Source organism: Cydia splendana, chromosome 10 (genome assembly GCF_910591565.1).
Source record: "Cydia splendana chromosome 10, ilCydSple1.2, whole genome shotgun sequence".
NCBI lineage: Eukaryota > Metazoa > Arthropoda > Insecta > Lepidoptera > Tortricidae > Cydia > Cydia splendana.
This window is the reverse complement of record NC_085969.1, coordinates 16,138,080-16,153,294: the sequence shown is the minus strand read 5'-3', so window position 1 is coordinate 16,153,294 and position 15,215 is coordinate 16,138,080. Positions and strand designations below refer to the sequence as shown.

Here is a 15,215-nt window from a genome sequence, read left to right as displayed (position 1 = left end):
TGAATTATGTAGAATATTGTAAAATATAGGTAGTAGGCAATATAAACTGACTACCTGATAATTATATATTTTTTTTTATAATCAGGCAGACCACTAAGCTTATAATGTTTAACGTAGGTATTTTTAGACACTCGCGCGACTTGTAGGTACCTTTACAAACACCACCACCAGACCAGTACAAACGGCAAATATCAATTTACGCTTTTCCTACTGACATATTGGTTTGCCAAACTACAATTATAATGTACCATAATTGGAATATGCTTAGGTATCGACTGCAATGTATTATTAGTTACTGCAATAAAGAATTTGTATTTCCAGTTCGATTGTCAAAGCCTCCATTAGTAGTACCTAGGTGATCATAGGTCCTAGATCCGGGTCATCCGGGGGCTTACGATAACTTGCTTACGCGTCAAGATATGACGAGTAATTATTGTATTTTAAATTGTTAAAAGATTTTTATAGTACTTATTGTTGTGTTGCTATAACTTTGTTAGTGGATTTGTTTAAAATTGCTGTTAAATGTTATAAAATTTGGTAAATAAAGTAATTTAACCATTTTTAAAGTTGTTTTACTTAATGATTAACAAGATGCCTTTAGTTTTTAGGGTAATCAAACTATTTATTATATTAATTTAACCGTGCAAAGAATAGTTTTATTACCCTAATCAACCATGAACAGAATTAAAATTTCCCTAAAAAATTACCCTAGTGCAAGTTATTTTGACATATTTCGCTAGATGGCGTAGTGTCTCAACGCTGAGTGTATACTCTATCTCAGTATATATAAGTTACTCTATGGTTTAAATCACGTGTAAAATTTGAATAAGACTTGACATTGACATTTAGATTTTATTCTAGAAATTCTAGACTAGTATTTTTTTATACAATCTTTTTAATGTTTGACGATCCTTTTGTGAAATTCTTAGTGTTAAATTTGATATGTATAATAATCCAATTTTATTATGGAATAATATTAACATCAATAAATTGCTCTGATAATTAGATTAAGATTAATTACGATTCATAAGAGCTTGTTCCTAGGCCTACATGAATAAAGTATATTTTTGAATTTTGAATTGAATTTGAATAAGGGCGAAAAAAACTATTTATTTTGGAGTGTAGTTTTATTTAGTGGTACCAGGTGGTACCTAATTGTAAAATATTTTATCTGGACTACAGTCCTCTAGCATATCCATCTGTCAACTTTGCTTCAAGTTCCGCCGCGGGCGGAGCCGCGGGCACAGCTAGTAATGAATAATATCTGAGAGACAGAGCTTTGCTCGGAAAACATATACAAACTCAAAATGCGAGTTTTCCCATAGTTAAGATGTAGCTAGATCGATTTTCACCTATTTTCACCACCGAAAACCCCCATATAGCAAATTTCATCGAAATCGTCAGAGCCGTTGCCGAGATCCCCGAAATATATATACATATAAATAAGTAAATATACAAGAATTGCTCGTTTAAAGGTATAAGATAAAATTATAATAATATTATAGAGTCTATAAATAAATAAATATACATTTAAAGGTATAAATAAGTTATAGATCAAGCAACACACGTTAAACTTGTCAATGTATGTCAAAGAGCATAATGACATAATCTAGTCAAACATGTAGTTGAACCAACAGTAATGTTTTTGTTGAATCTTATTTATTTCCAAATCATGACGACAGCAGACATAAATATAACTAGTAACTAAATGATCCAATGCAAGAGTTGCTATGCCTGATGAAAAACGTTGGTACTACCCAAAAAATGCCAAGGCATTTATCAAGCAAGCAATTAAGCAAGGAATCAAGATTCGGCTTTCAAAATTACAGCTTCTAATTACAAATAAGTTTCCACTGAAGAAATCAAAGAAATCAAATATATCAAAGAAATCAAACAAACGTGTTAGCAAGAAGATATCTTTTTCCCTCGAAACAACAGAAATACCTGACATTGATAGGCACCAGAGTTGCATAAAGAAACTTGAGAAACTTAAGAAGGAACAACGCAGGCGACAAAAGCAACTAAGCGACCTAAAGAGAGCTGCATTCACTTTATCTCAACCTTCGTTCCATGACATTGACTCCGAATTACATACGCCTCCTAAGAATGATAATAGCATTCAGACGACCTGTGATACTCGTGATCAACCTTGCTCCGCGCTTCGCCCTTATTCTTGCACGGAGCAACCTGTATGCACCCTTTATCCTTACACGGAGCAACCTGTATCTGCCCCTTATACTTGCACGGAGAAACCTGCATCTGCCCCTTATACTTGCACGGAGACACCCGTATGTGCCCCTTATACTTGCACGGAGAAACCTGTCTGTATCCCTTGTCCTCACAGCCCTTGGTGTAACCCTTATTCATGCAAGGAGCACCCTGCATGTAACCCTTATCAATGCACAGAGCAACCTAAATGTGCCCCTCGTCCTTGCATCAACCAATCAACATGTACTCTTCCTTATTGCCCTTCCCGTTCTTCAACTTGCAAGATCTCAATGAAAAGTGAGAAAAATAAATTTAAAAAACGTAAGTCTTCGTCAGGCAAAGTCATGCCGACCAGTTCATGTCAGAGTATATCCCGTGACAGTGACCATTCTGCATGCCCTCCTTCTCCTTGCGATTCCTGTGATTCAATTTGTAAGGGCTCCAAGAAAAAACGTAAATCTAATAAAGTCAAACCTAGTCGTTCTTGCCAGAGTATATGCTCCAACTGTGACCGTTCTGCATGTCCTCCTTCTCCTTGCAATTCCTGTGATTCAATTTGCAAGGGCTCCAAGAAAAAACGTAAATCTAATAAAGTCAAACCTAGTCGTTCTTGCCAGCGTATATCCTCCAAGTGTGACCGTTCTGCATGCCCTCCTTCTCCTTGCAATTCCTGTGATTCAATTTGCAAGGGCTCCAAGAAAAAACGTAAATCTAATAAAGTGAAACCTAGTCGTTCTTGCCAGCGTATATCCTCCAAGTGTGACCGTTCTGCATGCCCTCCTTCTCCTTGCAATTCCTGTGATTCAATTTGCAAGGGTCCCAAGAAAAAACGTAAATCTAATAAAGTGAAACCTAGTCGTTCTTGCCAGCGTATATCCTCCAAGTGTGACCGTTCTGCATGCCCTCCTTCTCCTTGCAATTCCTGTGATTCAATTTGCAAGGGTCCCAAGAAAAAACGTAAATGTAATAAAGTCAAACCTAGTCGTTCTTGCGAGAGCGTATGTTCCGGCTGTGGCGGCCCTATGTGCACAGGTTTAGAAGACTGCTGTTGTAGTGATTGTATCAAATGGAAACCTGTTCCTAAGTGCAGGCGGCCGCCTAAACGGTCTTGCTCAAAAGATAAACGGCGAAGATGCTGGTGAGTACCAAAATTAGGTCAATTGGGGTAATTGGGGACAGGTTCGGTAACAATACCAAAAGGTATTATTCCAGTATTCCATAATTATATGATCGTGATTGACAGGACTGTACTTTGTTCAGTCTTAGAAACATTTTTTTAACTAGCTAGAACATGCTCAAAAAACGTTGTCTAGCTATAGTTTCCCCATCTGCCCCAGTTAACCCATTTGTCGTACTTACTTATTTGTTTTTCAATATTTTAGTGTCTCGTTGAATAATTGCGGCTGAAACTTGTAAGGCAATCCAATACTAGGTTTTAGACCTACAGGCCAATTCGTACGTAACGTACGAGTACGACCTGACATCAGAATGATATTTGAATCATGTTTAGTTATCGTGCGTCTCGCCCGCCCCAGTACATGTACAAACAACTATAAGCGAAATTTAATGTACGATAACTGAATGACATCAGTTAGATATCATTCTGATTTCTTACGTTAGAATTGGCCTGCTAGACTCCATCAAGAGAACTTGATGATCATTACCTATGTTCCCAGTTCTTGCCCTCTTTGAATATCTAGTAGACAAGACGTGTGTAAATATTTTTGTTTTTAAGTATATTGTGTCCCACTGCTGGGCAAATGCCTCCCCTGTCTGGCGCCTCTGGTCACGGCTTTGTGCATGCTCCCGCCAGTCGCCACAAAATGAGTCCTGCCGGCCTAGCCAAGGTGACAATCGCTATCGCTTCGACAATGAAACGCTTTGTGTCTCTCTACCACTCTTTCATATTAGTGCGACAGTGACAGTTGCGTTTCGATCGCTACGAAGCGTAAGCGATTGGCATGTTGGCTACGCGGCTAGATCGTTTCTCCATCTCATTTTTGGTCTGCCTCTGCCTCGGGTGATCTGTGGTAATAATTTGATTACTTATTTTTATTTCAGCAAATGCCGCCGAAAAAAAAGAAGAAAGCTCAAGAGATGGAGGAGGAGGAGATGTCGTCAACCACGGAACTTGTGCTTTCGATGTATTATCTGCTGTATGTTATTTGGAACAATCGTGGCCTGTATTTTGACTTTTATCCCAATATTTGCTGGAACCCATTGATGAGTAAAATGTGTGCACTTTGATTTCATTCTGTAATTTTTGTGATTCCAATAACAAAATTGACAAAGATACTATGTTTTACTTTTATATTTTTACTTAGGTGTCCATTCTCAAATGAAGAGTTCCGTAGGTACGCAATACGTTAAAGTGAAATAACTATGGTCCTAGACTACAATGTGGTCCAATTTTTTAATGTTGTATATGTTGTGGACGGTAATAAATAAGTGACTTATAAACAATATTGTAATAAGTCTTTATTGTTCTCTAATACTCGTAATGTCCGACGTTAAATGTGCATAGAAAATATATGTAGCGGTTGCAAATGCTAATCTATAAAGCAGGTTTAGACCATGCTACTTCTTATAAGGGAAAAAGCCCTAACGGCCCGATTCGAACTTTAAGATACGTCAGTTAATAACGATATGGATTAGATATGTCAGTGCCAAATGTGACGTTTCTTCAAACAAAAACGTCACTTTTGACACTGACTCATCTAATCCTAGTCTTTAGATCGTAATAGTTTCTAGATCTATTAATAGTCATACTTTTGGATATCTTGTTCAATTACCCTATCTTAACCTTTTCGACGCCGTGTCGAACACAAAAGCTGTCACGCTGACGCCACGTCACCGAAGTGTCAAAACTGAAATTGAACTTTATGCATATGCACGTAGGTCTATGTTGCTCTGTGGTCTGTGACCGATTAATCGGTCTTTGGCTTAGAGGATATAACCAACGGAGACGCCATGTCTAAAATTTTCGGTACAAAATAGTCTGCCGTTTTTTGCGGGGGAGGGGCACATCAAATGTATAGGTACGTCATGTCAGATAAACGTCAGTCCATACATATGGTTGACAAGTTGTTGACCATTGGCCGCCTATTTTCGACAGAGGGGAACGCCTGTTAATGGCGGCTCCATTGTTAATTACTCCGAGGTCTTTGGCGTTGAACCTACGGTGCGGATATATCGGTCATTGACGTCCAAAGGGTTAAACCACGTTCAATATTCACATGTGTTGAGTGCCAACACTGCCAACCCGACATGTAGGTAAGCCGTCCATCGTCCGTTCGTACGTTTTAGGTAACTGCAGCGACAAAGTGTGCCTCATATTCTTTTAGGGAATTTACGTTTATAGTACCTAGTACTGCCTGTTTATAAAGGCACAGTTTTGTACAGGGCTGTGGAAGCTACCGAGGTATTAAGGTCATGTGTCACACCATGAAACTCTTCGAGCGCGTTATCGACTCAAGGCTCCGGCAAGAGTGCACGGTCTCGGAATGTCAGTATGGGTTTCGTCCTGGCTGTGGCACTATAGATCCCATCTTTGCCCTAAGAACGCTAGTCGAGGCCTACAGGGAAAAGAAAACGCCCTTGCATATGGCTTTTCTGGACCTACAGAAGGCTTTCGACTGCGTACCGCGCCAGGTAATCTGGTGGGCTTTGAAGGAGAAGAATGTGCCGCAAACCTATATTGACATTATCCGAGACATGTACCACAACTCAGAATCCATAGTAAGGACCGCCGTTGGCGATACTCACCCATTCCCGATCACAGTTGGTGTTCACCAAGGCTCAGCCCTGAGTCCTTTTCTGTTCAGCGTAGTGCTAGATGTAGTTTCAGCAAAAGTCCACGAACCATCTCCATGGCTTATGATGTACGCTGACGACATTGCACTGACAGATGAAGACAAACAGAAACTGGAGGATAAAGTGAACCAATGGAAGGGTGCGCTAGAGAACGGCGGTCTGAAACTAAATGTTGCGAAGACCGAGTACATGGCATGTGGCGGCACGGACCCCGACCCCATAAAGGTAGGAGACGATTTTGTCGTGAAAACGAATAAATTCAAATACCTAAGGTCCATGCTGCACGAATCGGGTGAAATCGATCACGACGTCCAAGCTCGAATTAGCGCTGCTTGGGCAAAATGGCGAGAAGTAACCGGTGTCCTCTGCGACCCCAGGTTACCGGTGAAGCTAAAGGGCCTTGTGTACAAGAGCATCATCCGACCAGTCCTACTATATGGTAGCGAGACCTGGCCTGTCCTCGGAAGGCATGTCCAGCAGCTTCACGTCACGGAGATGAAGATGTTGCGATGGATGTGTGGCTTTACGCGACTAGATCGCATACGTAACGAACACATCCGTGGCAGCCTCGGAATCCGTGACGTAGCGGATAAGCTGCAGGAAAGTCGCCTCCCATGGTATGGCCATATACGCCGCAGACCGGTAGACTACGTCGGAAATAGATGCCTCAATCTCACTGTCCAAGGCCCTAGATCACGCGGTAGGCCTAAGAAGCGCTGGCTGGACGTCGTGACAGCGAACATGGGAGAGAACAATCTCACACCCGAGGATGCAGCAGGAAAGCGGACCCTGGCGCCAGGCCGGGAAAACGCTAGGTCGAAGAAGAGTACCTAGTACTGCCAAATCTATAGGTACAGAGTTAGCTTCTACCTAACATGGTCAGATGATACAAATCATAGGGACCGTGCGAGTTGGAAGGTCTGCGATCTTGTGGCCTAAATCGGAAACATATGGGTACATTGCCAAAGCAAGTGATACCGTCTACCGTTCTCGTCGGTACGATTCCTTGTGCATAGTAGAGGTTCTGCCATCTTGTGGGCTAGATCGGACCCATAAACGACACATTTACGCCTCGCGCCAAAAATCTGACTGCTCCTATGCTGCCCCCTATAGTTCATGCACGTGGCCTATACAATGCACTAATGTCGGACCAAAAAAAGTCTGCAGCGGATTTGATAGCCCACGCAGTGCAAGTGTCATTTATACGTCATAATTTCATAGAAGTTTGACGTTTAAAATAACACTTTCACTGCGTGGGCTATCAAATCCGCTGCAGACTATTCTTGGTCTGACTCAATGCACAATTTTGGCAGGCAGAATTTTTCTACTGATATTGAACCTTTCTTGTAGCATCCCGACTGACATACAATTATGACATGGGTTATACTGACACGAATGACAGGAACTTCTAAATAAATAAACTTTAATATATCTTTAATAGGCTTTAGAAAATAACCAAAAAAAATTACACGTCACGCGAAGGCTTCCTATAATCATAATACAATTTAAATTGAATGTAGCAAAAACTGAAAAAAAAAACCATCAAAATTAGTGTTCTTCGGGACCAATAACTTTAAGAAAGATTTCTCAGTGCAAAAGCATCAGTTGTAAAAAGAGTGAAAAATACAACCCAGAGTCTCTTAAAACACAGTAAAAAGCATGAAGAGAAGAAAAAGTTCTTGGACAAGCTGCATGTCAGCATAAAGGTGCGTCTGGCTTTTAATATCTTGCTTTGTATGTGCTGTATTGTATCTTATTGCTGATGATGATTATTAGGTATTTAAGTATATATGGTCGTCGGGATTAGAATGTAGATAAAGGGTAGATAAAGTGGTAATTATAGTTAGCAATGACACAGTGTAGTATTACACTTTGTCATTGCTAACTACAATTACCACTTTTCCGCTGCGGTGTGTTTCAGAGAACATAAGCACTGAGAGTGCTGAGACCTAATTTCGTGGAAGAAAACGAATTAGAATACTGACTTAAAATAACCGATAGTAGAATGGGAAAAGTATAGAAAATAGAATTAAATATTCTTGATATTCTAGGGCACGGTGAATGCTACGGAAAATGCACGAATAACTATTATGCCAATAATATTAATATGTAGGTACAGATACATGCATGTATAATTTTTTCCATCATATTTCATGGAAACGTACGAACGTGTCTTGCTATTTCAGTCAGTCTCGGTACAAAAAGTACTGGCGTTGACTGAAGTAGCACGACAAATACGATCGCTTCCGAGAAAATACGATGGAAAATAATTTTACATCTGTATATTATATTTAAGTTTTTTTAATATAAGTACTTCTATTTTCTAGCACCTCAAGTTTTCGAGTCGAATTAATAGGAATGAGTACATGTCGACTTGTGTTCTGATTAATCTCTTTCGCAACTGTGGTCAATCACTGCATTCGCCATGGACACACGTAGATGGTATTTATCTCTTGTTACCATACCATCGTATACTTTATTAACTAACAATTCGTAAATCATATTGAAAAGACGTAAGACCTAAGGTCAGTTCAGAGTGTTGCTGTTAGTAAATAGCTATTTGCTTTCTCAACTTCCTAACGGTCACTATCTTCGTCTATTTGACTTATAATTGTTTTTTCAGGTCACTGTCGACTTGCGGTGAATGCGATTTTGTTTTGGAACCACCTCGACGCTGTGGAAAAGATCTTGAACGTCAGAAGCCTTGCTTAGGCATAGACAAACTAATACAAGAAGAAAGAGAAAATCAAGAGTGGAATGTCGCTTTTCAAAAGGCTTTAGTAAAGAGATTGGAGGCTTCGGAGAGGAGACTAACGCTAGATGATTATTTGGACGACGATGATGATGACGATTCACCTAGAGGAGGACGAAAACGAAAGAGAAAGAGAAAGAAGGAAGCTCAAACTAGTGCTTCACCAGCAGTAAAAACTGAACAAGTTGCGGCCAAATTCCCTGATCCTCAAGAAGTATTCAAAGAGAAAAAATGCAGGTGCTCAAGAAAAATAAGAATAGAAGAACGAAAACGAAAAACATTTGTAAAGATAATGGAAAGAGAACAAAGAAGATTTGAAAGACGAAGCATAAGAGCTCAAGAGAAATACGAAAAAGATCGACAGAAAGCTTACAAAAAATGTGAGAATACGCAACTCGCCATGGAAAAGGGATACTTTAAAAGGAACAAAGATGGTGTTGTAGATAAAGCTGAAGAGACTTATAGCGTGTTTATACATATGGATCCAGCTGAATGGTAAGATTATTTTTGTGCCTCATTTCCATGGATATTAAAATAGAACGAAGTTCAATAATATGGCGAGTTACAACAGAACTGGCCACAGCTGGCTATATTTCTTTTCTACAAAATGGTGTTGAAAAAAGGCATTATCTTGACATTATGTTGAGGCTGTTCAACATGTTATTTTTGTTTCAGCGGTTGCCATGCACGAGACAGATGTTGGACAAAATTCAAGAAATGTTTCTACATTTTCTTCGTCTGGTTCTACATTTTCGGATTTATCATCGCCGCCATTGTTACCTACGTTCTAACATGGCTTTAGCCTGAAGTGTGCCTGAAGCCGAGTGATGTCCAATTTTTTGAAAATGTTAGTTTCTGAATAATTTGTTAAATTGTCCGATTAACCTTTGTCTGTCATAAAATGTTGTTTGTCTTGCATTTATTATAGGTATACTGCGTTAGAACTGTTTTTAGACTGATGCGTTATTTTTTACCAAGCTGAGCTCCCATGAGCCCTGGCAAAAAGCCTGGATAACGCGAGAAAGATGATGATAATATTTACCCTGTAGTCGGTAACTTCTGCCGACAGACAAAATACCTACAATCGAAATTTCATTATCATATGTCTTAATATTAGTTACCGAGTAAAATGGCGATGACATATGAAGTTAAAGCCTGACCAGTAACATAATGATCATTGTCAAGAGGGCGCTATTTAATTATTCTTATGTATAGCTTGAGTGCAGAATTGTGCACGCTTGGAATCGGACGCGCATTACTGCACAATACTGAATTATCTTTTTATACGCTATCGGCGCGACTTAGGTCGCTGCCCCGTATTTTTTCGTAATGGGTTCGCAACAACTCATAGCGAACGAGTTACTGGCGTTCGTACAGAATGCCATAGACACCATGGATGAAGTCAGCGTCAGGCAGATCTGCAAATCTAGTTTTAGTGAAGACGATATTTGCAGTGGCAAGGCGCTGCTTTTCCAGTCGCTCGGGAAAACCGACCAGATGCCATCCCGTCGGAGGGATGGGGGTGTGAAGAGTCTCCAGGACATCATTAAACTGTTCAAGGAGACCGATCCAGACGACGTGCCTGCCTTCGTTGCGAAGCGGCTGGACCGGTTACTGCCGGTTACCTTCGATCACGTCGACGTCACCAGGCTGCTGAAGGACATAACATTCCTGAAGACAAGTTTGGCAGAGGTGCAGTCTAAGTTAGAGGTGACCAATAACACCATTTGTGAACTTCGTACTGAGGTAGTGACACTCCGTGACACTGTTTCGGTATGTAGGTCACACGAGGCCACTGACTTGGGCTCGTGTAGTGATGCGCGTGCAATTATGTGCAATGCTGGGTCAGCAACGAGCGACGCGACGCCAGTCCCCGCCGCCGGCCCGCCCCCCGCACCCCGCACATTGCGCCCCTTCGTGCCGTCATCAGCGACTCCTCGCCGCGATTACGCTGCTGCTGCAAAACAAAGAAAGGCACCTCCGAAGGTGCCCGAATCTGCTTCACGAGATGAGAAGCTACCCCGCGCCGAAAAAGGATTCACGCAGGCGTCGAAGGAGAGGCGGCCGCGCAAGGCGCCTCGCAAGAGCCAGTGTGGCACAGCGGAGCCAGATATTGCATCTGGGCTGAGGGCTGCCACGCCGAATACAGCGCTATACGTATCGCGCCTGCATGTTTCCCCCACGGCTGACGATATGGTGGAATATCTGCGCAAGAAGACCCGTTACGAGTTGAAAGTGTTCCAGCTGCGATCGCGTCATTTCATGCACTTCAGCTCGTTTGTGGTGCGCGTGCCGCGGCCGCTGCTGGAAGCCATCGCGAGCACGGACTTCTGGCCGAAGGGTGTGATATTTCGGCGGTTCCGTGGGAATCTGCCGAAGTCTACACCAGAGCAAGTGACGCCGCAACAGAAAATTGCGTCACGAAAATGATTTTTTTGTATTTAAGTTTTTTATAATTGTATATACATATATGTTAGTTTGTAAGGTATGTATCTATGGGCCTTAGTAGCCTGAAAATAAATGCTTTGATTGATTGATTGATAGGATGACAGTTCAGTATAGTATGAAAAATATAGTTCCAGTGAATTTCCTCAAAACGGCGCGTGATCCTGTATTCCTGGTCAGGCTTTACGCACATTTGACCGTGCGTAACGTGAGGCTGGCTGCCTTTCCACTGAGGCGGAAATGAGAGGTAACATACGGGAATTAATCCATGCGTTTATAATCCTGCGGAGTGAAGATACGATACGATACGATCATTTATTGATAAAAAATATTTTTACATGTTACATATCTTAATACTAGGTACTTAAAATCTATTACAATGTTCGTTATTTGCAAATTATTTGGTTAACTTATCAGTTGCTACTTATTTGTTATAAAGATCAATTTAATGTCACATAATATTTATACATATTGCTTAGTCTGGCACTCGAAAAGAAAGAAGAAGAGATATGGATCTCCGCGCATTTCCGCCTCAGTGGAAAGATTCTTTGGTGGAAAGGCAGCATTACAATCTGCCACGGAACTCTAAAAACTCTGTGAAGTTAACAAATCTACTAGTTTGTTGACTTGACTATGGTCGCAAATGACATAACATGTGACACAGTGACATGAATAAACCTAAATAAAGTAACTTAGATTTCAGAAATAATAATAAAATTCGTGGTAGTTTCTGATATCTTATTACACATACAACATCAATAAAGAACACAAATCAAACCAGAATCAATCTATAAAAAGCTCACAATTTTGCATATTTGCATACATATGTGACGTTCCACGGGAAAAGGTACCTTATGAGGGTTTCTAGTTTCGGAGATATTAAATGTTTTGTAAAGAGGTGAAAAAATGCTCAATTTTTTTTTATTGTGTGATCTGAAACCTTAATGCGTAACGTTTGTTTACCTGTTTTTATTTTTGTTATAAGTTAGTTATAAGCCTAGTAATGTCGTCTCAGAGTTTAGTAGAAAAGGTACCTTATGGAAAAAAGATTGAAAATTCCCAAAAAAACTAATCAATACGGGAAAAGAAGTTTGGTAGAGAACTGTATTAGCATTCTGCAAAACTAATTTGATAATTTCAGTTCTGGTTGGGGCGCCTCGCAAATATTATAACCGTACATAGACCGACATCACAAATCCAAGTAGACTGCTATTATACCAAAGTTACTCTCGTCAAGTCTTTCTTAACTAGAATAATCTTCATTTGGTTTGGTCGCATGCAGTAAATCAGCCATTGGTTTGCTGAAAAATGCCAATACCCGACGCATTACCTTATGGAATATCTGAGGTCATTGAACCTCAATGCCGCTTATCTTCAATAGCAACCGAAATATATTATTGATAAGAAATAGACGATTTATACCATCTTAACCCCAAAATATTATTAGTTTATCCTAACTGTTCCATCATCATCATGCCTCATCATGTAACTTGACCACAAGGTACCTTTTCATTACATACAAATTATTGGTCTTTTTTAAGATTATTATGACGAAGAACTAATTAAATTGGGGGCAGTTTAATGTAAATTAATATTTTCTATTCATAAAAGATAAACTATAATATGATTGATATTTTGTAGTGATGTATTATTAGATTTATTTCCATAAGGTACCTTTTCGTAAATGTATGGAGCAAATACTGTTATTGTTATGTAAGTTTAAAGTGGCATAAGGGGTTAAATATAGTATTTAGTTGGGGTTTTAGGATTTATTTCATTTGAATGACAGAATTTCTTTCATATGTGCTCAGAAAAATTGATTGTGTGTCACATTAAAAGTAAAAATATTCAATTTTGTGATTTTATATGAAAAAGTCAGAAAATACGTTTTCACCTCTAAATCGGTATTGTTTTTTGCTTAAACTGTCTGTCAGTGTCGTTTTCTAATAGATAAAATTTAAATCTTGAGAGCTCATTGCAATCAATCGTGAAAATGAAATAAAACTTTATTTTCAAGAGATTGGTTAGTATACACATAAATCAGTCGATATCAAAAGTTTCTATTTGCATTACAGAACAAGTCGCAATATTTTTTTAATCTCAGATATATAAGGCATTATTATTTGTAGTCAACTATGTAACTTACTTCAGGAACATAGTTTTTTAGGCGGCTAAACTTAAAACTTCTTTATCGTAAAGTTGCTCATTTCACAACATTATTTTCAAAAAATCATATCTCTGTAACTACGCAACCTAGAAGGTTGATCTTTTGTGTTATCGATAGCTTATTTATTGTAGATTACTGGGGTATGCATAACTCCATACCCGCCATAAGGTACCTTTGACCGTGGGACGTCACATATTTGTATTAAATAACAGCTAAGTGAGCTTTTGTAAGCAGATGTTGTTCAAGCACTAAATGAAAACATTAGATGCTCAAATGCTATAAAGTAAGACAAGGCCTGATTAAAAAAGACAAAATTATGAAAAGACGTAAAGCTTTTTACATACTAGGTACAGAAACTTAATGAATTGTAAAGGATAAATAAATCCACCAGAAATGAGGAATTAACTTAAGCAATCCCTATAAATAAGATCAGACTAATAACGGATGTGTGTTCATAATTAAGTAGGTACATATTTAGCGAAATTGACTATCTGAAGAAATGGCTCAAATGGATAAAAGTGAACGGTTGGTAACCAACATTTATTTAATAAATTAGTATTTCAACATTATTCTAGTATTATTTACTCACTTAATTTTTGTAGGATGTTATCGACCTCGGGTAGTGCCGAATTTTCTATGCAACCTCCAAAATGTGCAAACAAATTATTAAGGCCTCAAAAGGCCTGCACGTGTATAGACAAACTAGTAGATGAAGAAAGAGAGCGGCACGCGAGAAATATCCAGTTCCAAAAGGCTTTAGTAAAGAGGATAGAAGCATCGGAGAAAAGAATAGCATTTGATGATGATGACGACGATGATGATGATGAACCAAGAGGGCGGAGGGGAGGAAGAAAAAAGAGGCAAGCAGCCCCGCAACCAGTTACACCACCCTCTATCCCTTCAGTAAAACCTCCCAACATCAAAGCACCATTCGACACAGACAAATGTATATGCTACAAAAAGATAATAAAGGAAGAACGTAAACGTAAGAAATTTGTAAGGAGCCTGGAACGGGAACAGAGAAAGTTTGAGAAAAACAATTTAAGGGCTCAACGCAAGTATGAGAAGGCACGAAAGAAGGCTTTTAGGAAATGCGATTACTTACAAGAGGCCATAGATAAACAGTACGGGATGGGCGACAAAACTGTAAAGATAAATCAAGGGGACGAGACGTTTAGCGTGTTTTTACATATGGATCCGGGTGATTGGTGAGTGTCTACATCTACAATTTTAACTTTGATAATTCGCAAACATACCTAAATGTTAGCGCCTTTCTACGTGCCGTAAAGCAAACAGTTAGGAACTAAATCCAGTTTGGGTAGGTATCTACCTACCAACTTTGCACCAACTGCCATCAAATTAGTGTGCTTCGTCAGAGAGTGGTCCAAATTTGGCAAACGTCTGTATGCAAAAAGCTCGCGTTCTCTACCTATAGTTTTTTTTTTCAAACAGGGAGGGTACGCAGACAGATGTCATCTCATTGTCGTACAATTATGCGAGATTTGGCGTTTTAAGGTTATAAATTATACCTATGGATAGGATATGACTACCTGTCGCCGTATCCTTGGTGTTTGAAAAATACTAGAGGTATAGTACCGTCAAGGTATTAAAATATCGACACGGATAAATTGACAAAAATATGTAAACACGACCTTCTTGCCCATACGTTAAAGTAAGTTTTGTCAGGGGTGCGAAACTCCTGACTTCATAGTCATAGTCATAGTCATTTATTTGAAAAAACCGGTTTACATGTCAAAGATGATAATTATAATGATTCCCAACAGATTACAGTATTGTAAAATGATTGAGTTAACATTAGATCACAATATG

General features: G+C 39.4%; 1 protein-coding gene across 1 annotated transcript; it reads left to right on the top strand.

Annotated features, from left to right (window-relative positions):
* The first annotated feature begins 8,346 nt into the window (after positions 1–8,346).
* LOC134794615 (uncharacterized) lies at positions 8,347–9,608 on the top strand. The gene is made up of 3 exons (XM_063766417.1): positions 8,347–8,463; positions 8,645–9,268; positions 9,449–9,608. The coding sequence occupies exons 1-3, from the start codon at positions 8,447–8,449 to the stop codon at positions 9,573–9,575; spliced, it is 768 nt and encodes a 255-aa protein (XP_063622487.1). The 5' UTR covers positions 8,347–8,446; the 3' UTR covers positions 9,576–9,608.
* The last annotated feature ends 5,607 nt before the right edge of the window (positions 9,609–15,215 follow it).

Bases quoted from the DNA above. Each gene is read 5' to 3' on its own strand.
- LOC134794615 (XM_063766417.1), top strand. The intron at 9,269-9,448 runs GTAAGATTATTT...TTTTTGTTTCAG, and splicing joins CATATGGATCCAGCTGAATG to CGGTTGCCATGCACGAGACA.